The 23619-nt window shown below is 51.6% G+C and overlaps 1 protein-coding gene across 1 annotated transcript in view; it reads right to left on the minus strand.

The window, feature by feature from the left end:
* LOC133264157 (F-box only protein 42) overlaps window positions 1–23619 on the minus strand; it is a 51484-nt gene that overhangs the window by 19761 nt on the left and 8104 nt on the right. The window contains exons 2-4 of the mRNA XM_061444088.1: window positions 14670–14936; window positions 11447–11563; window positions 5088–5222 (exon numbers count right to left, since the gene is read on the minus strand). Coding sequence (XP_061300072.1) covers window positions 5088–5222; window positions 11447–11563; window positions 14670–14919 — 502 coding nt within the window. The 5' untranslated portion in view covers window positions 14920–14936. The remainder of the gene's footprint in view (window positions 1–5087; window positions 5223–11446; window positions 11564–14669; window positions 14937–23619) is intronic.

Consider the following 23619-nt stretch of genomic DNA (forward strand, 5'->3'; position numbering starts at 1 on the left):
TCCCTGAGGGACACCACTCGTTACTGGTCTCCAGCCGGACACTGAGCCATTGACCACAACTCTCTGTGTGCAGCCATCCAGCCAGTTCTTTATCCACCGAGTGATCCATCCATCAAATTGATGTCCCTCCAATGTAGAGACAAGGATGTCGTGTGGGACAGTGTCGAACGCTTTGCACAAGTCCAGGTAGATGACATCAACTGCTCTACCCCTGTCCATCAGTTCTGTAGCAAAACTGCCTTGGATCACTGCCTACATTACCATGAGGTAAGCCATGCTGCCAGGGGAATGGAGGAACATGGGGTCAGGGATGAGTGGTTCAGGGATGAGTCTCAGCCCATTCTGGCTCCTCAGAAACACGATGATGCAGAACACAACCCAGGACAGAACAAGCTGCAGCTCTCGGGAGCTCTTCAGACTTGGTGGGGTTTAAATCCACAAAGCAGGAGGTTTGTACTCCTCTAACGAGTATTTACCCATGGAAACCCCAGTGATCCCTTGACAGAAGGTGCTGTGCTGATGTGTGGATGTGGAGGGCTGGATGCTGGCTGGATCACCCCTGCACAACCACCTCCATCCCTTGGGAAGCGCTTTGCTGGGGCTCATGTCTCCTTTCAGCTCCATAAGGCTCACAGCCCTGAGGAGGAAACTCACTCCAGCCCAGGACCAGCATTCTGAGACTTCACCAGCTGCTCTGAGCGCTTGCCCTGGTTTCTCCAAGGGGATGATGAAAACAGGGCTGGTTTTTTTTGGCTCCAGGCAAGGTTTTTGCAGAGCTTTATCAAGGACAAACCGCTCCTCAACTACCAGGGACCACATCTGATAGAAGCACCTGGGGCAGGTGACAGCAGAGCCTCTCCTGCCTGCGCTGGGTTGTTAGCTCTGTTGACACAACACCATCAAAGGCACCTTCCCCATAGCTCACAAGGGGAAACCTGAGCCTTAAACTCCAGCAGCTCCCACTCAAAGCACTGAGAGAGGGCCTGGGGGAAGAACAGAGCCAAGAACAACCAACAACCAACGTGGGAGAGGGCTTTTTGCACACTTACGGGGTTGGGTTAAGGCTACCTGGGAGGTTTGCAGGGCAAACTTGAGGCTGATGGGCTCTGCTCATTTACAGGCTAAAGCAGGGAGCATCGGCTGCTCTGATGTGGCTGTGCCTTGACACTGAACATGGACAGAGGGGATCAGAGCATTTAATGAACGAGGTTTACCTCCAAGGCTGGTTTTATCCTCAAATCCTGAGGGACATGAACAGCTTTCCCATCTCCCAGCGAAAACAAAGGCAGCATGAGTGCAGGGAGAGCAAACCACCAGGAAACAGGTCCTGGAGTCCCACCTCCCCGGCGGAAGGGTGGGCACATGGAGAGCCTCCCATAGCAAACAGGAAGAGCAGAGCCACGAGTCTCCTGAGTCCCCTGATAGCACAGTGGGATCTCACAGTGGGAAAACACACAGCACCAAGGGGGGAACTGGGGCCTTTCCAGCTCTCCTGCCTCCCCAGGTACCTGGAGAGGAGATGGGATCGTGCTTGGCTGCGGGTGATAAAGCAGAAACAACAGGGAGGATGTGCAGATCCTGCAGAACTTCAGCTCACGTTCCTCTCCCTCAAAGACCTGCTCTTTGTAACACCATTCCTGACTCTGCCAGCACAGCAAGAGGCTTGGTTTGGGAAAGAAAAGCTTTCCATCTCTGTCCCTAAGCCCCTGGGAGCATGGGCAAACCTCCTGGCATTTTTCTCTCTGGTTTATAAAAGGTATTTCCCAGTTTGGTGCAGGCAGAGGCCAAGTGCAGGGCTCCCGAGAAACATAAACTAACAAATACAGGAAGGGAGAAAGTCTGCAGGAACACAGAGTCTGGAACAGCACAGCAGGCCAGAAGGAAAACTGCCTGCGGATATGGATACACCTCGAAGTTATCCCCTGCAGCCCAAGGAGGACACAACAGGAGAGAGATGATGGGGAAGGTCCTGGGTCAGTGCTGGTGGCCGAGGCAGCCTCTGCCAGCAGCATTCATTGCAGAGATGGACAGGATCTCATCCAGAGTGCTTCACAACCACATGGAAACAGGACAAACCTTCCCTGCCACCAGCACAGCCTGCATCAGCCAACTCCAAGCCCACGCCAAAGCCTCCACACTATGGGAACCCCAACATCCCCCATTGCATGAAACCCTGGTACTCCCCATCCCAAAGGGGTTTGGTTTCTTCCCTGGCTGTTTCAGCTGCACAAGAGCTTGTTTTGGGGGGAGCACCAGAGGATTATTGCCACCAAAGCCACCCTGCGTGCGCCCTCTCTGCGGGAGCGGCGTGCTGCAGCTTGAGTCAGAGTGGAGACTAACCCTTGCCTCCAGCTGCATCAACAGACTCCAGTGTAAACCACCTCCAGCCCTCTCTGTCAGGTTCTCCTCTGTGCAGATAGGCTCCAAGTCAAACAAGTGCCCAGGTTAATTATGCAAATCGAGAGAGAATAAAGCAAGCATCCCTAACACATGGAGAAAGGCTCCTGCCTCCCAGAGACCACCTACCCTGGGATAACATTGCAGCCTTCCCACGTAATGCCAGGGCCATTAATTACAGCTCTCCTCCTGCTCTGGCAAGGCTCCTGTGTGGGAGTGGAGGAGGTGGAAAACAGCTCCAAAGTGGCCAAAAGAGCTTGAGGGAGAAGGGTTGAGAGGCATTCCTGTTCACGTGCCTAAAATAGAGATCCTGCTGCCTTTACGCCCTCCTTTGTAGAGCGTTGAGCCCCACCAGGAAAAAGCACTATATAAAAGCCAGGCGTTGACTCTCTTGTTCTGCACCAGCCTAATAAGCCCAAAGTCAATGCCATTGTTTTAGATCTAAGCACAAAAATACTTTGAAACCTCAAAAATTAGGGTTTTTGGAAGCAATTATCTCCCTCCTCCTCTCTGAGACTAAAAGCAACACAGGCCAATTACTGCTTTGAAGGCTAAATATTTACTGCTGGGTGAAGTGCAGCAGCTCGGGCTGGAGAGGAATCATCCAGCTCTGATGTCATCTCATGCCTACAAGGAAGAAAACCCAAAGGAAAAACAGGTATGAACAAACAACAACAGAAAAGCCCTTTGGAGAGGGGAAAGGATGAAGTGGGTTCAGCTCACCCGTGTCCAAGGCATTTAGTGTGGCCCTGGCACTGTTCTCCCAGTCGCTTTAGGTAGCCCTACCCAGGTCTCATTAGATAAGATGCTCACGCTTAATGAGGGTGCAAGGAGAGTGTGAGCCAAGCTCTCTGAGCAAGAACTGGCCTCGTGGAAGAGCCGGTGCCTTATCCTGGAGCAAGACCTACCCTATAGAGTCCGTAGGGGCAGGTGTGGGAACTCCTCAAGCTCCAGCAGCAATTAGCCTGCACACAGCAAGGGTTCATCCATCAATGTCAGCTCTTGTAAAGAGTAACAGCCCTCCTGCCTTATTTAGCTCTGACTCCTGAGTTTCAAAGCTCTCAGCTTTTGCCCCCTCCAGCCACTATTCTTTCCCAGGCAGCGGATGCCAACCCTACGGTTAAGGGCACCAAGGGATAAAAAGAGAGCAGTTATGTGTAAGACACAAAAAGGAGAGCAGTGATGTGTAAGATACAAGCAGCTATGTGTAAGATAGCACCAGGGGCACAAGCAGGGAGTGACTCATCTCCTCTGCAGACCAAGGAACAAGAGCTCTCTGTTTGGTGAGCCTGCCTGAAGTTTCAGTTGCGATCCCATCTCGCTCCACGCGCTCGTGACAGCATGCAGAAAGATTTCCTCGGGGGATCTTCCCATGGGACTTAACTCTGACACATATTCCCACAGGACTCGTTCTTTACAAAGTGTAATCTGTTAGTAAGGCACTGGGAATCTGACTCGGTGAAATACCAAGAGGGTGAGTGAGCGGAGCTGGGTGCCGGCGGCTGGAGCCACGGACACGACTGCGAGTCGTGCCCCGCATTCAATGCGACGGAAGAACTCGCTGGGCTGGAAGAATAGATGTCCTGGGTCAGAGCAGAGGTCTGCATGGCCCAGTATCCTGTTTATGCTACCCATGGCCTCTTCTCCACCCCTGAGCACAGGGAGATTGCTCCAGCAGGGAAGGGGGAAGAGTGAGAGCCAGTTTTCACATACATGCAGGCTGTGGTTGCTTTTCTCTCAATCCATGGCTGGTTAATTCTGGGCAGATGCAGGAGTCAAACTATGCTGGGTATCAGTCTGCACAAGCAGCCATCAAGCACTGAGTTACATGTTAACATGTCAAAGTGACAGCCCACCAATTCCCAGAGGACACCAGGATGCAGAAACATCTGGATCTGGGAGGACTTCATATAAGGGAAAGAAGTGTCAGACAAGAAAATACAACTTTAAATAATAACTGAATAATCCACAACACTTAAGAGTACAACGGAGGAGGATCTGCACCCAAGCAGACACATCAGCAAGGAGTGGCCGCTGGATGCTGAGCTCCTTTTCTTCCTCCTACTCTTGGTTGCACATCAAGCCTTCACTGCAATCACTGCTTTAACACTGACTTTCCTCCCCCCAGTTCTTCTGCTTGTCTCCAGAGTTATTTCAGTCAGACTGAGAAGCAGAAGGAAAACAAGCACAGTGTGTGTGTGTGTGTGTGTGTGTGTGTGTGTGACATGGGGAGTCCGAACCCCAGGGTGGGAAACCAGGGCTGGTGTTTTCCTGCCCTGAGCATGGGGACTGCAGGAATGTGCCTGCTTTCCCACGCTGTGGGTAGCCCGCACGGGCATGTCTCCTCCACTCCTCAACATACCTGAGGTGGCGGCTACCAAGGTTATTAAAGAATACAAATCTCTCGGCTTTGAGACATCCATTATTAACAAAACAGGCTCTTGTGGGCACAGGGAAGTGTCACTCATCCCGCACGGCACGAACCGGCACCGAGATGCTCCTCCAGACAAAGAGGAACAACCCAGCACAGTGCTGCACGGACAAGGATACTGAAGTCTGTGGCCAAAACCAACCCCAATATCACCTGAAAACTGGTCAGATAGTGATAAAACACATGGGGAAACCCAGCCTGAGAGCAGCCATCGCAGGGCTGAGGAGGGTTTTACATGTTTGATAGTGGCATTTCTCACCTGAAGCCAGGGGCCGGATCCACTCCTTGCTGTTCAGGTCGAGTCTCCAGAGGTCGTTGAAGGCAGCGTTACAACTGCTCTGTGTGCAGCCACCAAACACGTACATGGACTGGTTAGAGTCATAGTAACACGCACCTGGAGAACAGAAACACATCAGGCAAGGCCCTGACATTTGTGTTTTGGGGTGAAAAGAGAGATCAGTCTCCCCTCGGGCAGGTTAAAGCCATTCCCCTTGGCCTGTCCCTACAGGCCCTTGTCCAAAGTGCTCTCCAGGTTTCCTGCAGCCCCTTTAGGCACTGGAGCTGCTCTAAGGTCTTTCCTCCTGTTCCATACAGAACAGCAGATGGGCTGCCCCAACTTCAATAAAACCACGGGCCAGGTTAGGGATATCCCTGAGCAGCATAAACCTCCAGCAAGAACCTTATCCCCTCAAGCAGAGCTGCTCCTGAAAGTGCAAGGAAAGCTGCCTTAGTAGCCTGCAGTTAATGAGATCAGCTATGATTAGCACTCAGCACTCCTCCCTTCTCTGAGCTCATTCCTATGATGTCCAGGGTCACCAGATGAGACTAAGAAACCAGCCTGTGCACCCAGCCCTTCACTTACTGCTTTTTCCAGATCTGACAGCATTTCGTAGAATTATTTGTGTTGGAAAAGCCCTTTCAGCTCATCCAGTCCAACCATTCCCCAGCACTGCCAAGGCCACCCCTAACCCACGGCACTGAGGCCTCATCTCCACGGTGTGTGAACACTTGCAGGGACAGTGACTGCAGCCCTGCCCTGGGCAGCCTGTTCCAATGCCTGAGCACCCTCTGGGGCAGGAATTGTTCCTCAGCTCCATCTAAACCTGCCCTGGTGCAGCTTGAGGCCGTTTCCTCTTGTCCCATCCCTTGTTCCTTGGGAGCAGAGCCCAGCCCCTCCTGGCTCCATCCTCCTGTCAGGCACTTGTAGGGAGCCATCAGGTCCCCCCTGAGCCTTCTCTTCTACAGACTGAACCCCCCAGGTCCCTCAGCCATTCCTCATCAGACTCTAGACCCTACTTTCAGCATCACTGAAACACATCCTACACAAGCATTCCCTCTGCTCCTTATGGGAAAGGATTAGGCAGCGAGATGGGGAACAGGGAGGGAACACAGCACTTGATGGCCCTCCAAAGATACCCAGGGAAATAAAGAGCGTTTGGCCCCAAACCAAACTCTGCAGGAAAAAGAAATTATATGCAAGTGTCTGCCTTTGGCAGTGCCCCATGGCACCCAGGCACCTCTGCCGGGAAATACATTAAACATGAGAGCAGAGAGGACTTGCTCAGCTTTTCTGCCTTGGAGGATGAGGAAGATTCAAACGTGTTCAGAAAGTTAAATCCCTGCAGCTACAAAGAGGATTTCCCAAGTTCTTCATTTCCCTCCTCAAATACAACGAGCCCCATTGACTTTATAGAATCCCAGCCTGGTTTGTGTCGAAGGGACCTTAAAGCTCATCCAGCTCCAACCCCTGCCACAGGCAGGGACATCTTCCACTAGAGCAGCTTGCTCCAAGCCCCTGTGTCCAACCTGGCCTTGAACACTGCCAGGGATGGGGCAGCCACAGCTTCTCTGGGCACCCTCACAGGGAAGAGCTCCTTCCTGCAGTGCTGGTCAGAGCTGCTCTCCAGTTCAACAATAAAAATAGATTCAGATGATGTGACCTGAGGGGACACGGGATGCTCGGAGCTTGCACAGACAGAAAGGCTTGTTTCCCTTTTGGAAACAGCAGCCAGAAAAGAGAAGAAATGGAGCCTATAAAAGGAGCATCTGGAGCAAAAGGCTGATAACCTACTTTTGGTAGCAAGAGAAAAGGGCTCACAGCAAATCCCCACGAGAAGTCCCTGCTCTCAGCTTTGCTCTAGGCCAGTACAAGCACGTCCCTGGTTTCCAGTGATCCAACACCACAGCCTCACTTTTGCAGGCTGGAAGGAGGTAATTCCAGTGTGGAATTGCTGTGTAATACATCCCACCCCTACGTACACCAGTGACACTCATCCTGCTGCGCGCTCAGCACCATGCTGGGACACGATGACACCTGGTGGTCTTTGCTGAAGGTCCCATGGTCTGATCCCCTATTGAAAAGCCAGCAGCCCTCATGCCCTGGGCTATTAGGGATGAGTCCAGGGTGCTTTGCTGACCACCGGGTAGGAATGGGGGAGCTGGGGATATGGGATGTGCTCACAGGGTGAGACCACACAACCTATCCCTATCTACAGTGTCCTTATGTGCAACTGAACTGTCTTCATCGCAGCCCACATCTTGGTGAAGGATTTAATACCTCTAGCGCCACAGCCCATCGCTTTGGAGCTCTGTCTGGGTTGGAGGATACATAATGATGGTGAAGTGCATGTGCCTGGCACTGGATTGAGGAAGAAATCATGATGAAGAATAGTTTTAGTGCTTTAGCTGCTCCCTGAGACTCAGCCCTGCCTCATTTTCACACAGCAGACCCTTGGAGGTCACCTCCACCCAGCACAGGGTGAGGTGCTTCACACCCTAAGCCCATGCAGTTAACACCCAGCACAAAGCAACACTGGGGCTTTTCTACTTCACCTTTCAGGAACGGCTTAGTTCCTTTAGAAATCTAATCCCCACCTCAAGCATGCCATGGTGAGAGCCTCTTCCTCCTCCCCACACCAGCCCCTTGGCAAGCTCAGCCTGCACACCGCAGCCCAGCTCCTCTATTATGTTGGAGGGGAGGTGGCAGCATTCTTCTCCTCTATTTGGCTTCAAACCCCAGGCCAGCCAGGCAGGCACCATGAGGCATTTTAATCCTAGACCGAAAGAAGTCAAACTTACTGTGCCTTGCTACTCCTTGTAAAGCTGCTGAAGCTGAGGAAGGCAGACTGGTTTGGGGAGGAAAAAGGACATTAGGGGTCAAGGAGGAAACAAAGCACAAATGAAAGCTGCAGTTTAAACCAGGCTTGCAAAGGGGTAGAATAAATCAAGGGAGGAGGGTGTGAGTCCCTGGTGCCCAGAAAAGGGTAAACACTGGATTTTGGGTTGATTTTTGTCAAGTGCCAGTAAAATTCAGTGTCCCCCATGTTTCAGTACTGCAAACACACAGATCTGTGTAACTGGAAACGAGGGCAAGAAATATTTGGGCTGTTTGAAGATGCTGATACGGGAACAGAGCACAGATGCAGCTGGATTTGAACGTGTTCCTCTTGGCCCTCTGTGCTGCACCACGAAGCATCAGAGACCTTTGCCTGGAGCATGAGATAACTGAAAGGAAGATCAAGTGGGAAGGGAAGACTGACTGCAGAGCACATGCCCTTTGTGGTACCTGGCTTTTTAAATGTTGAGTACACCAAATAAAGTCACCTGAGTTCAAAGGCTGCATTCCCCATTGGAGAGAGGGGAAGGAGTCAGCTTGGCTATTGGAATCCCAGTGCAGCTAAAGGCTGACAGCCCTCGGTGTCGGCATTCCCAGGAGGAGCCGGCCAAGCTGATGCTACAAGCGTTGTACATCGAGCTGCTGGCACTGGGATTGGAGGTAACCTCTCCACACCCAACCACACTTGGCACCGGAGCCATGGATGGTGGCGCCGAGGAGGACGGGCTGCAGATGAAAGCTCCAGGTCCTGCTCTGCACCAACCACATGGGCGTTGTGGCATGATAAATACCCAGCATTGCTCACAAAGCCCAGCTCCACACCCCTTCAGGGGGAAAAACCCCACCGAGCCACCTCCTGATGCTCTAAACCACCATTTCCCTGCTCCTTGCAGTGCAGGCACTCAATGTAATCAAAAGGCAGGGCTCCATTGAGCAATGCTGGGTGATACGAGAAGCTCTGGTGTAAAGCAGCCCATCCTGTAAACCAAACAACATTCCGGCTTCCACCTCGCCCCTGCCTCTCAGGGTGAAGGCAGGGAATTGCTTTTGTTAGTCATCAGGCTGCTGCCACTCTGCCCAGACTGCACGGAAAAACCAGAATCAGGCTTTAAAATTAGTCACTCTTCCATCAAAGGATCAATATTCCTGGCACAACGGGCGGCATTCCTCTGCTGCTTCCCCTTCCTGCATTCCTCCTGACGTGGCATTCTGACCGGGGCCAGTTATTTAACCACATGAGTCACTGCCCTGCTATGATGTTTGTAGGTTCATACTTTAGGGCTAAAAAGGAATTAGATGACTCCTGCAAACATCAGACCTGGTGGTCGGCTCAAAAACCTCCATGGGAAGTGTTTCTCTGGCTGAGATGGGACACTTAGACCTGAAAAGCCAACATCATTGCTATAGGCTGATGTTCTGCAGCTTTAAATCCTTCATTAAAACTACAGCTCATCCATGAGGCTTGTTATCAGTTGTGTGAGCTTTGCCAAACGCTCCCTCCCCACGAGACCAGATGAAGGGAACATCCATTCATTATTCCTTATCAAACGGTTCTGCTGTTCCTCCCTTCGGAACTGAGAAGACATTTTGACCTCCAACTGTTTAGAATTCTCTTCCTCGTCCTTTTATGCTCCGTAAGAGCATTTGTGGGATAGTTCTAATAAATCCTGGAAGTCAGACAGCCCTGACCACTGTTTTGGTGCCAGCTCCTGCTGTCTGTTGCCTTCAGTGGCTCATGCCTGGGAGATGACGTCTTCTACATGAACTGGTGCATTACTCACCCCTAGAAAGGGATTTATGAGTCCCAAACCTCCTGTTCTTATTCACCTCAGCATCTCAGTAGTTTAGGTTTAAAGATTCAGTTGGAGTTTCTGCAATGAATCATTTGCAGCTTCAGTTTAATGCAGGAACCCAGCAACACGCGATGCTTTGGTGGACGGAAAGCAGCTACTGCAGATCTGCTTTAAAAAATCCCTTTAAATCAGCAAACAAGTTAATCCAGATTAGCTTTCTGCACACAAAGTGCATTAATAACGCTTGGGGAGCAACTGAGGGCTGACCAGAGCCAGGACAGCATCAAACAGAGAGGCTAATCCAGATGACATGCTCCGAGGGCAGCGGCTTTAGGGAGACAGCTCACGTTGGAGGGAGCGTAACAGCAAAGCCCCCAGTGGGCAGCAGGATAAACTACAGAGCACTCAGGGTCTTTGGAGCAGTACCGGGGCCTATTTCAAGAATTCCCAGCCAGCCTTAAAGCTCGCAGGTTGAAAAAGGCTGCAAGAACTGAGGGGCAACACACTCAGATTGGGAAGTCATTAACAAGTACTTTGTGAACACTTCACACCAAGCTACGAACAGTGGGGACCTGCGTTCTTCAGGAGGACAAGGAAGTCTTTAAAGAGCTCCACAGCTTCACCAGAGATTCCTGCAGTGTCTCCTGGGGATGGAAGCCTTGTCCTATGTGACCGTGCCACCAGGCAGAGCAGGCTGAGGCAGCGCGGTGCTGCTGCACTACAGGCAAGTTCTATTTCAGTATCAATTCAAGGCCAGGTTGGACACAGGGGCTTGCAGCAAGCTGCTCTAGTGGAAGATGTCCCTGCCTGTCGCAGGGGGGTTGGACTGGATGAGCTTTAGGGTCCCTTCCAACATAAACCAGTCTGGGATTCCATGATCTTTTCCTCAATAGGAATGCTTTTTGCTGTTCTCTTGCAGAAACTTGGAAGCAGGGTGAAACTTCACCCATACATAAGCAGTGTGAACTGAATCACTTCTATGAGCAAATACACTCGTGTCTCATGTGTGGCTGTGTTTTAATCTGAAGGAAGCCATACTTGGCCCCCTACAAATCCATCTCCTGCATCTGTGAGTAACAGATCTGCTGTAAAAGCAGCCAGCACATGCCCCAAGCGTGGTGAGTGTGCAAACTCAGGGGTGTTGATTTAATGGCCTGAGTCTAGCAGCTAAGTGAGGTTTCTACTGAAGAAGGCACAAAGCTCAGGCTCAGAGTTATGGGAAGAAACCCGCATGTAAAATACACAAAATCATCTTCTTCCCTGTGAGGGTGCTGAGGCGCTGGCACAGGGTGCCCAGAGAAGCTGTGGCTGCCCCATCCCTGGCAGTGTTCAAGGCCAGGTTGGACACAGGGGCTTGGAGCAAGCTGCTCTAGTGGAAGGGGTCCCTGCCTGTGGCAGGGGTTGGAGCTGGATGAACTTTAAGGTCTCTTCCAACCCAAACCATCCCGTGATTCTATGAAAGCCAGAAAGCCAAGATCCCACCCCGGCTCCACAGACATTCCCAAGAGCAATGAGCCAACAACAATGACAAGCAGCTACTAAACCCCCATCCCTGTGCAAAGCATTGGTGTTGGCAGAGCTGTGTGTTACGGTGCTGCAGTGACAGGGGTCTGCAGCACTGCTGGATCCCAAGGGATGCAGCACAAACCCCTGGCCTGCAGTGTCCGGTGGCAAACCAGGGTGAGCAGAGCTTTCCCAGCAGGTACTTACTGTGTGAGAAGCGCTGGGTGATGGGGGTGCCGGGGTAGGGGTAAGTGCGGCTCTCCCACTGAATGTTTCCTTCTTGCACTGCTTTGATAAAGCCATGATAGCACTGATGGGCCACGCCTGGGGAGAAACGAGAGAGCAGCAAAATTGGGGCACATTAGGAACAAACTGTGCCTGCACACGCAGCGTGACAGCAGCTAGAAAGAGCTCCTGTATTTAGACAGGCTGAGAGCTGGCTGGGGCAGCCTGGAGAAGAGAAGGCTCCTGAAGGGGAGACCTGAGAGCAGCTCCAGTGCCTGAAGGGGCTGCAGGAAACCTGGAGAGGGGCTTGGGACAAGGGATGTAGGGACAGGCCAAGGGGAATGGCTTTAACCTGCCAGAGGGGAGACTGAGATGAGCTCTTAGGCAGAAGCTCTTCCCTGTGAGGGTGCTGAGGCGCTGGCACAGGGTGCCCAGAGAAGCTGTGGCTGCCCCATCCCTGGCAGTGTTCAAGGCCAGGTTGGACACAGGGGCTTGGAGCAAGCTGCTCTAGTGGAAGGGGTCCCTGCCCGTGGCATGGGTTGGAGCTGGGTGAGCTTCAAGGTCCCTTCCAACCCAAACCAGGCTGGGATTTTGTGATGAGTCTACAATTATAAATAAACTGGTGGGAATTTGGAGGATTACAGAGAATAGAAAATAGGGATTGGGTGAATGTGGCAACGAGCAATGTTCACTGAACCAACTCGCTGTGTTTCTGCTATCCATCCCCTCCAGCCTGGCAAACAAAGCCTGTTTGGGAAAAGTCAGCACGTGTGATGCCTCAACAGGGCTGGTTTTCACTCTCCTCTGCTGCAGCTGAACCCTGCTGTCCCCTAATCACACCTCGGAGGAGCTGCTGCCCTTCCCTTTACAGACCTTCCAGGACAAACAACCTGCACCCTCTTAAAACCAGCTCTGGTCAGCCTCAGAGCTGTGTATGGAGCCCACGTGGCTGTGAGTGTGCTGAGAGCGGCTGGATCCTACTCCCTGCCCACAGAGGAGCCTCTGGAGGAGTTCTGTGACTGCATGAAACCTGGTGGCTTCTGCTCCACTACAGAGGATGCCATAACCTGCCAAGAGACTCTGCCAAGGATCTGCTTACTGGAAGCTCTGCTGGGAACAGCCCCAGTAAGGAATCACACTCTGGATACAAAGCAGGAAGTTTTATTAATGAAACGCAGGGTCCTCAAGCAGCTGGTCCCGGAGAGTGACGCAGGAGACAGGATCTAACTATAGGATTTGATAGCAGATGTATCCTGACAAACAGGAAAAATTAGCCAGGATTAAAGGAATCAATGCTTTACCTCGAGCGACCCCTCGCAGGTTGCACTTACACTGCCCTTTTGTGCTGTGATGGCCACAGAACCAGTACAGCTGCCCTATACCACACATCCCCTGGGATGGGGGACTCCAAGGACAGCTCCAAGGCCAGGCTGTGCCTTGGACTGCTCATCCCTCCCCTCCACTGCAGGGATGTTTCCCACAGTCTCTTTTGGGGTGAATCACAGGGTGTTTGATCCCAGCTGCATCCTTTGCATCTCTCAGGCTGTTCCAGGAACAAGCCCTGGGTGAGAAAGTGCATCCAGGCAGCAACTCAAGGGCTGCTGACACTTGAAATCATAGAATCCCAGCCTGGTTTGGGTTGGAAAGGACCTTAAGATCATCCAGGTCCAACCCCCTGCCATGGGCAGGGATACCTCACACTAAACCAGGTCACCCAAGGCTCTGTCCAACCTGTCCTTGAGCACCACCAGGGATGGAGCATTCACAACCTCCCTGGGCAACCCATTCCAGTGCTTCACCACCCTTACAGTAAAGAGCTCCTCTCTTACACCCAAGCTAAACTTCCCCTGTTTCAGTTTGAACCCATCACCCCTTGTCCTATCACTACAGTCCCTAATGAAGAGTCCATCCTCAGCATCCTTATAGCCCCCCTTCAGACACTGGAAGCTGCTCTGAGGTCTCCACGCAGCTTCTCTTCACCAGGCTGAACAGCCCCAATGTTCTCAGCCTGTCTCCATACAGGAGGTGCTCCAGCCCCTGCTCATCCTCGTGGCCTCCTCTGGCCTTGCTCCAACAGTTCCATGTCCTTCTCATGCTCAGGACACCAACACTGCACACAGTGCTGCAAGTGAGGTCTCACGGGAGCAGAGCAGAGGGGCAGGATCACCCCCCTCGACCTGCTGGTCACGCTCCTTTTGATGCAGCCTTTCAACAGGGGTGCAGGCTGTTGCTGCCCCAAAAGGATGCTAAATGAGTCCTTTTGTGCTGCTGAAGTAGCTGTGCTTTAACCTCCAGCCTGTTCAACTCTGGGCAAGGCAGGAGGTGCCAGGAACCCGAGCAATGCCCTCACATGTGCAGAGGAGTCCACAACTGAGCCATCACCCCACACAACACCCAAAGGCATCTCTCACCTGACACTGTTTTCCCCTTATGCAGCTGCGTGCCTCATTGCTCCACATTTACCTGTGGGTTCCTCTTAATCTGCTTGGGTTTGAAGAAACTTGCACTCAAAGCACATGTTCCCAGTGGAAACACAATGGAAATGATCCAGTGTATTCCAGAAACACTGGAGCAGAGCACTCAGGTTACATCCTTGTCCAAACCTTACCTACCTGCCTGTCATATCATACCTATCTAGCATTAAAATATCCCCATGAGGCTTCAGGATTAACACTGTGTGGAAGCAAAGAGAAGTATCTGTGTCTCAGGGCTACTCTTTGAGGAAATGTGAATATGCAGATCTATGTTAATGCAGATTTTATGCACCACTTCAGCAGAGCTGTAAGAACCTGACAGGGCTTTGTTTCCAGCTGTAAGCATAAACTTTGGGAAGGTTATTACCAAGCAAGGTGTAAAGGAAGCACAATTACAGCCACATTAGCCATGGGATCTGCTGGGTGGTGGAGGGAAGCTGAGTGCCAGGTCACGAGGGAGCATTCAAAAGCAACCTCAGTGAGCTGCTCTGTGCTGAGGTTTCACTCCTTCATACTTCAAAGAGGCTGAGGGGCTCAATTCTGGGCTCTTATCAGCACTGCCTTGAGCAGAGCAAGTGACCTGATGGCTGGAGCTGCTGTTTTGGCACCTTTCAGGATTCAGATTTCCCAGTTGAAGGGGAAAACAAGAAGTGAGGCTAAACCAAAGCAAAGGGCAGCTGGGTTACACATCCCCAGTAACAGAAATGCCTCCTCACTACAGGGCTCTGTACCTTTGATGAGTCGATACCACTGTTTGCAGACAAGGGCAGCAGTTTTGTGCTCCTGATAGGGCGAGAGGAAGGAGAGGATATATTCCAAAACCTCTTCAGGAAGCTCCAGCATTGATCTGTTGTGCCTGGTCTCTTCCACCTCCAGCTCAGTGTGTGGCTCATCATCTTGCTCCATCGTCCCCTCCACCACGGCGTCTTCTGGATCCACAGCCATGAAACCATCATCTTCACTGTCCGAGGAGCTGGCCATGGCATTCCACTTCACAGCTTCAGGAGGGGAAAGAGACAACAGTGAGCTCACAAGGAACATTAACAGCACCAGTGGCCCCAGTTGGCTGGTTTGCACTGTGGGGCCAGGCAGTGACGGGGAAAGGGATCCCCATGGAATTGAGAGCAACCCAAGGTGAGACATGATGGAAGCAACATCTCTGCAGCCCCTGCTCCCCTGTGAAACCAGTCTTGCCAGTGAGCCTGCTCTGGCCTGGGCAGCACAATGGGGGGAAATATCCCTGTCCCATTCCCCCTTATCACCCCCATGTTTTCTTTTTCTTCATAGAATCCCAGCCTGGTTTGGGTTGAAGGGACCTTAGAGCTCCTCCAGCTCCAACCCCTGCCACGGGCAGGGACCCCTTCCACTAGAGCAGCTTGCTCCAAGCCCCTGTGTCCAACCTGGCCTTGAACACTGCCAGGGATGGGGCAGCCACAGCTTCTCTGGGCACCCTGTGCCAGCGCCTCAGCACCCTCACAGGGAAGAGCTTCTGCCTAAGAGCTCAGCTCAGTCTCCCCTCTGGCAGGTTAAAGCCATTCCCCTTGGCCTGTCCCTACACCCCTTGTCCCAAGCCCCTCTCCTGCTTTCCTGCAGCCCCTTCAGGCACTGGAGCTGCTCTCAGGTCTCCCCTTCAGGAGCCTTCTCTTCTCCAGGCTGCCCCAGCCCAGCTCTCTCAGCCTGGCTCCAGAGCAGAGCTGCTCCAGCCCTCGCAGCATCTCCATGGCCTCTTCTGGCCTCGCTCCAACAGCTCCACGTCCCTCTTGTGCTGCTGCCCCAGAGCTGGATCAGGGCTGCAGGGGGGCAGAACATGCTGTTCAACACTTGCTCAGTTGGTGCTGGCAGCTGGGGAGGGAAGGACACGCTCCCTCCTGTCCCCCAGGATTTACTGCTGCTGAAAGCTGGAGTATCAAATCTTGTCCCTCCAGCTATTCCGAACATCTGCAGTGTAAGGTAACGCACTGACAGAAATACATCAGGAGATAAATCCACCTTAACAAGAGGCTGAGGCCAATTTCCAGCTGGCACAGCCTGCAGTTACCCCCGTGCTTGTCACTGCAGAACAAATCCCTGGACCTTATTTCCTAGGAAGCAGCTGACCTGTTTTGGGAAGTGGATCCTTTCCCCTTCCAACACCACTGGGTGATGACCATGGGATGGAACATCACTGCACAGGTACTGATAGCTCAAACCAGAATCCCACTCGTGAGGATGGCTCAGGGGATTTCTCTCCCAGAATCTCCCATCACAAATTCCTTTTGCATCCCTTCCCAGGGATGCAGGTTATAAAGAAGGGACCAAACCAGGGCTCTTATGATGGTGAGCTCAAGTTCCTCCTGATGGCATGCCATGTAGGCAGAGGCTGCCCACATGGACCGGGATGATGGAGTGCAGATCAACACAGTCCATGGGACAAATCCCACCTGCAGCAAGCCCAGGAAGCAAACCCACTGCTCAAGAGGAAGACAAGAGGGTGGCCAAAGATGGAATCACCCATGGAACGTGTTTGAGGTTGGAGGCTTCGATGGGCAGCTCCCACAGAGGACCAGCAAGGTTAAAAAGGGTGAACAAGACATGGAAGGGTGAAGCGAACCATGTGGTGTTCAACACATCCATCCTGATGCAGAGGGGTTTAACACGAGCCTCTAAGCTGTTCATTCAACAACATCCCAAGTCACAAACCCACAGAACACTTGAGGTTGGAAGAAACCTCTCTGGAGGGCATCTGGTCCAAGCCCCTGGTCAAGCAGGGCCACCTAGAGCAGGCTGCCTGGACTGTGTCCAGATGACTCTCCATTATCTCAAGGATGGAAACTTCTCTCTTTGGTGACCAGTGACAGGACATGAGAAAGCAGAATGAAGCTGCTTCAGGGGGAGTTCAGATTGGATATTAGGGAAAAGCGCACCGAGAGGGTGGTGGGTCTCTGGAGCAGTCTCCCCAAGGAAGTTCTCATGGCACCAACCCCATCAGGGTTCAAGGAACACCCCAGTGATGCTCCTTGCCACATCGTTTAGCTTTAGGTAACCCTGCGAGGAGGAGGGAGTTGGACTCAATGACCATTATGGGTCCCTTCCAACTCAAGACACGTTCAGACACAGCTTTTAGCCCAACACATTGCAATACAAAGAGGTAGCAGTTTGTTTTTACCAAACTCTCAGTACCACAGAAAACATGGATGGAAGGAATTTAAGTTACTAGTTATAAGGAGTCATAGAATAGTTTGGGTTGGAAAGGACCTTAAGATCATCCAGTTCCAACCCCCCAGCCATGGGCAGGGACACCTCACAGTAAACTATATCACCCAAGGCCTCATCCAGCCTGGTCTTGAACACCACCAGGGATGGAGCATTCACAACCTCCCTGGGCAACCCATTCCAGTGCCTCACCACCCTTACAGTAAAGAATTTCCTCCTTATATCCAATCTAAACTTCCCCTGTTTCAGTTTGAACCCGTTACCCCTTGTCCTATCACTACAGTCCCTAATGAAGAGTCCATCCTCAGCATCCTTATAGCCCCCCTTCAGACACTGGAAGCTGCTATGAGGTCAACTAAGCTGTTGTAACAAGCTGCCAGAGATGCAAAGTGTAGGCACTGTAGTGACAGGACAAGGGGTGCTGGGTTCAAACTGAAACAGGAACCTCAGGTTGGAGATAAGGCAGAAGCTCTTCCCTGTGAGGGTGCTGAGGCGCTGGCACAGGGTGCCCAGAGAAGCTGTGGCTGCCCCATCCGTGGCAGTGTTCAAGGCCAGATTGGACACAGGGGCTTGGAGCAAGCTGCTCTAGTGGAAGGGGTCCCTGCCCATGGCAGGGGTTGGAGCTGGATGAGCTTTAAAGTCCCTTCCAACACAAACCAGTCTGAGAATCTCTCACTGCCTTCCCCAGCTAAAGCCAGGGTTTCCCCAGGCTGGCACGCACACAAGAGCCATGGGAATAGCAGACAGCAGAGCTTCAGAGTGGAAAAGCTTTCCCTGACAACCAATTCCTGCTCAAAACCTGACGTGTGACAGCACTGCTGTGCTTCTGTCAGCCCCAGGGGCTGTCAATCTGCAGTGGAAACCACGTCAAAATGAAACTCCCAGTTCCCATCCTGACAGATGCTCCGGTGTCTCCTGTGTCACAAATCCTTCTCTGAGACAATGTTGTGACAGAGAGGGGCTGGAACCCCACGCTGAGAGCAGCAAACTGCATTACACAGCAGATAAAGCACCAATTCCCAAAGGTTAACAAATGGAAAACTAAGGGGAAAAAAAAGAACAAGTGGAGCTGGGCTAAAAAAACCGATTCAACCCAGAGGGTTGGGACTTTTCCAAGCCAAAGCATCCATCACTGTGAGGAGCACGCACTGATTTCCATCCTGACACAGCATGGCAGGAAGCCAAGCTGCCGGTATTCCAGCCTAGGGATGCGGGGAGGCTGGAGGAAGGCGGGTTGGGAAACTGGAGCAGCACATCCACCCAGGCAGAGGAGGTGTTTCACAACCCAAGAACGTGCTACAAACCCAAACAGGAGCCTGTCTGCAGCCAGATCAGATCCAAGAAGACACCTGCGGGTGACAGTGTGGAGCGTAAGCCTCGGCTCGCCAGGTTCCCACAGACCCGCTGTGGTGCTGAGGTTTGGAAGCAGAGGTTGTGTGTGATTCCCAACAGCTTTTATTTGCCCTTTAAACAACATCCCAAACCTGCTGGAGGATCCCAGCTGGGAAAGGCAGGAATGAACGCCTGGCTAGGAGGGGTTTTCCAATTATTAAATCCCAATTTCATTTCTCTGGAGTAGGTTTGGGAAAAACACAAGTTCATCACAGGCACAATCACAGCTTAGGGGTTAGAACAGCATCCCTAAGGCCAATTTAAGAAGACAGGAGAAGCAGGAAACCCCTCACTGCCTCAAATAGCACATGAATGTGCACATCATAGAATCCCAGCCTGCTTTGGGTTGAAGGGACCTTAAAGCTCATCCAGCTCCAACCCCTGCCACAGGCAGGGACACCTTCCACTAGAGCAGCTTGCTCCAAGCCCCTGTGTCCAACCTGGCCTTGAACACTGCCAGGGATGGGGCAGCCACAGCTTCTCTGGGCACCCTGTGCCAGCGCCTCAGCACCCTCACAGGGAAGAGCTTCTGCCTAAGAGCTCATCTCAGTCTCCCCTCTGGCAGGTTAAAGCCATTGCCCTTGGCCTGTCCCTACACCCCTTGTCCCAAGCCCCTCTCCAGCTTTCCTGCAGCCCCTTCAGGCACTGGAGCTGCTCTCAGGTCTCCCCTTCAGGAGCCTTGCCTGGCTCCAGAGCAGAGCTGCACATTTTGTCTGGCCTTACCAGACCACTTGTTAATATTATCAGTATTCCAATGCATCCACTTGTTTAGATCCTTGTTTTCGATGTGTTTAAGTGACAAAAACCTCCTCCAGGCTTTCACATCCACCTGGTGCTGTTTTCAGAAGGAAAGCAAGGCCATAGCAAGCAATAAACCCAACTCCCAAAAGACAAGACTCAGTCAAAATAACCCTTCAAGCCTGACCTGTCACGGGTGTGGATTTTACTCTTACGACACAGGAACAACAGACTGGGAATAACCACCCCCGAGGGCAAAGCAGCAAAACCCTGTCCCAGAACTCTGCTCCAACACTGGAAAAGGGAAAAGCAAGTCAGGTAAGAGAGCTCAAGCATCCTAGGCAGCTCCTATTACCAACTATTCAGCAGATGCACAGGAGAGCATCCCATGGAGGTGTTTTTCCTATATCAGAGCAATGTTTCTGTCCCGCTTGCCCTTAGTGGGGATGCAGGAGGTGCTTTCTCACCCATCCTGGCTCTCTGGGCGCTCTCTGCTTGACCAGCCTGGGCTGCAGCTTGGCCAAGGGCTAAAATGAACCTTAGAGCACTCCAGAAGCCGCAGGGAAGGGACTGAAGCAGTTGTGTCTCATCCAAAAGTACAACTCCATTAAGCTGCTGGGATGCATCCAGCAGCCCCACTCTGCTTGGATCGATCTCTGCATTGGTCACCAAGAGCCCCTTGAAGCATCATATCCTATTTTGCACCCTCCAAGCCTCTGGTTTCCGAGAAATGCCTTTATATTGCAGCAGCAGCAACGGTTTATGGTGTTCAGAAATCAGGCTGAAGCTCTACCAAGGAGGAATTGCAGCTACTTAAAATAACACATAAGGAAACGCTAGAAGGGCAACTGAACGGGGCTGTGCCAGTGCTGACCAGATTGGCCCTTCCTAAAAGCTGTGTCTCTGCCAGTTGGCACAACACTTTATAACTCTTTTCCTCCTTTCAGAGCACTTCAGTTTTCCCTCTCAGCCATTTAAGAACCTGCTATTTATTCTGCTAAAGTAACTACCCACTGCAGTGGAACAAACAGATCACAGAACCATGGGTTGGGTTGGAAGGGACCTTAAAGCTCACCCAGTTCCAACCCCTGCCACGGGCAGGGACACCTTCCACTAGAGCAGCTTGCTCCAAGCCCCTGTGTCCAACCTGGCCTTGAACACTGCCAGGGATGGGGCAGCCACAGCTTCTCTGGGCACCCTGTGCCAGCGCCTCAGCACCCTCACAGGGAAGAGCTTTTGCCTAAGAGCTCATCTCAGTCTCCCCTCTGGCAGGTTAAAGCCATTCCCCTTGGCCTGTCCCTACAGGCCCTTGTCCAAAGCCCCTCTCCAGATGAGGACTATTAAATGTGGATGGAAAGGACAATGAGGTTTAACACTTCTTGAAGCCTGGTAATGGCATCAAGGCAGGCTGCAGCCTGCTCCTGCAAACCCCCTCTTGACCCACTAAGGTTTTCCTACCTGCAGACACCAATCCTGGCTCCATGGACCCCCATTCACAGATGTGGGTGGCATCAGTGGTTCCCATCCTGAGCTATCTCCTCTTCTCCACAGCTCTCGGCTGCTTTAAGAAGTGCCTGAAGAACCCGCAGGGTTTTCAAGTCAACAGATTTTAGTGGTGGTGGGGAAAAGGCTCCGAGGGAAAGCTCCCGACTGAAAAGAAGAGGCCGTACAAGAGGACTGAGTCAGAGCACGTTACGCATGAGGGAACGCTCATTTTCGCATGCCACAAAACACTTCTCTCTCCAAACATGAGCACAGCAGTGATGTTCTCACCGGGGGGAAAACTAATGAAGGTGTGTGAAAGGACCCAGCCCTGCTCCGGCTGGAAGGAGACAGGGACTCTGTGAACAGAACAGTTAATTGCACTTGGCAATCAGGAGCTCCGGTGTTCAGCTAGGGCTGGGAGATAGCAACTAACCCGCTTCAGACTCTTCCTCAACCTTTGCAACTGCTTATTGTGCTTGTCAACAGCCCCATCGGCACAGCAGGGGAGCATTTATGGAGCTATTTAGACCTTTTTGGCTTATTCTCTTACCCACTTTAAACTCTCCATCAAACAGACACATTTAATAGTAAGTTTTAGGCTGCTTTCCTTGCAAAACAAGCCTGTATTGGGAAGGGATTGTTTTGCATGACATTGTATTGTATGGTGCAGCTGTGCCAGCAGCAGCAGCTTCCCTCCCACCTCCAGTTTGTTTTCCCTACCATCAGTCACCCTACAGAAACTCAAGCCCTTTTCTAATGATAAAAGGGAAAAATACAGTGTATTTCCTAGCTGGAAGTGCTATTTAAAGAAAGCAACAGCACAGGGAGCAAAAGGTCTGCTGGAGCCACTGGATTCAGGGTAGGGATAAACACCAATAAGCACGATGATGTTTCCAGTCCTCCCAAACTGGTACCAGCTAAATCACCCCATTTGAAACCCAACTGCTGGAGAGGTTCAACAGTGGGGAAGAGAGCAGATTTTAGTCACAAAAAGGAAAACAAAACCTCAGGAGAGCAAATGATGAGCAATATCCTGTCTGTGGGGCTGTGGAGCATCACCCAGAGGAGAAGGTGAGACCTCGGGATCCCTGCTCCACGCTTGTCTCATCCCTGCAAACCAGGCAGTTCCAAGCACTTTGAAGCAGAGCTTTTCCCTTTTTTAACCCCCTTTTGCTGCTCTTCCACAGGAAATCGTGTTTCTGCTTTCACATAAGAGCCACAAAGCCAAGGGTTTCCTAAATTCCCTCTGTGAGCGTGAAGTTCAACTGCAGACCTTGCAGCACAACCTCCCTGCGTGTGCTTTGCCTGTTAAACCAGGACCTTTACAGAGAATCCAGAGACAAATTCCAAATGAGCTGACTTCATTCTGCAGTGCCAGCTAACCTGCACCACGCTGGGATGAAACAGCATGAGAACAACTGAATGGTAATTGATATGGCTGGAATAAAAAGGTTTTGTTACCCGAAATCCTCCTGCTCTGCTGATGAACCAGCCCGATTCCTGCTCAGTTCTAGTCTAAGCTTTCATCTAAAGAAGGAATATAACATGCTGCAGCAAGATTTATTGCACAAACAGCACAGCAACCTAAACATAAATCCTGCTTAACCCATCTTCCTAGAGGAGCACTGGAAATGAGAAAGGAAATTGGATTTATTATAGGAACACAAACCTCCACGTGGGTTCTATGCTTGGTTTAGTGTACAGCTCATGAGAATAAGGGGGAAGAGCAGAGGTGAATGATGCTGCGCTGCAGGTGTCCACAGCAGAATGGGACGTTCCCATCTGCTGATGGAATAAACAGGAGAAAAGGTCAGAATTGGCCAAAAAGCTGAATAAAATATTAACAGATCAAGAACTGGACCAAGAAGCGATGGCACCAGAACCATCCCTGCAGAAAACTGCCTGGAGCACCCAACAACCAAACAACAAATGGTATTTGGAGACTTCCTGATTTCTTTTGACACTGTTATTAACCTGTAAAAGGCTGCAAGTTGTTTAAAAAAACAGAGAAGCTATGGCTGCCCCATCCCTGGCAGTGTTCAAGGCCAGGTTGGACACAGGGGCTTGGAGCAAGCTGCTCTAGTGGAAGGGGTCCCTGCCCATGGCAGGGGTTGGGGCTGGAGGAGCTTTAGGTCAGAATTGGCCAAAAAGCTGAATAAAATATTAACAGATCAAGAACTGGACCAAGAAGCGATGGCACCAGAACCATCCCTGCAGAAAACTGCCTGGAGCACCCAACAACCAAACAACAAATGGTATTTGGAGACTTCCTGATTTCTTTTGACACTGTTATTAACCTGTAAAAGGCTGCAAGTTGTTTAAAAAAACAGAGAAGCTATGGCTGCCCCATCCCTGGCAGTGTTCAAGGCCAGGTTGGACACAGGGGCTTGGAGCAAGCTGCTCTAGTGGAAGGGGTCCCTGCCCATGGCAGGGGTTGGGGCTGGAGGAGCTTTAAGGTCCCTTTCAACCCAAACTACCCTATGATTCCATGAAACCCAGCTTGATGGGCACTGGCAGTGCAAAATAAGCTGTTATATTACTTATTAGGTACCACTTCAGCTCACACATGTGCTGTTGGCCGAGAAGCCTCAATTTAATCCCACCAGGCATTAAATACATTGAATCTTTGGTTAAAAGGGTGATGCAGGTGGGTCAGGCATCTATATAAAGGGCACTGTGCTCTTTGGGCTTTCCTGCTGGAAATTCCAGCCTCCATGTGTGCTCCTTCAACTCCAAATCAGTAACTGCTCAATGACATTACATCCGTCCAACCAAACCCCAGCAACATCCCTGCCTGTGGCACAGGGCTGGAACTGGATGATCTTAAGGTCCTTTCCAACCCAAACCATTCTATGACTCTATAATATCAACCCT

This window comes from Pezoporus flaviventris, unplaced genomic scaffold, assembly GCF_033815535.1.
Source record: "Pezoporus flaviventris isolate CSIRO_AGI_PZ_B2104156 unplaced genomic scaffold, CSIRO_AGI_Pfla_v1 ptg000673l, whole genome shotgun sequence".
Lineage (NCBI taxonomy): Eukaryota > Metazoa > Chordata > Aves > Psittaciformes > Psittacidae > Pezoporus > Pezoporus flaviventris.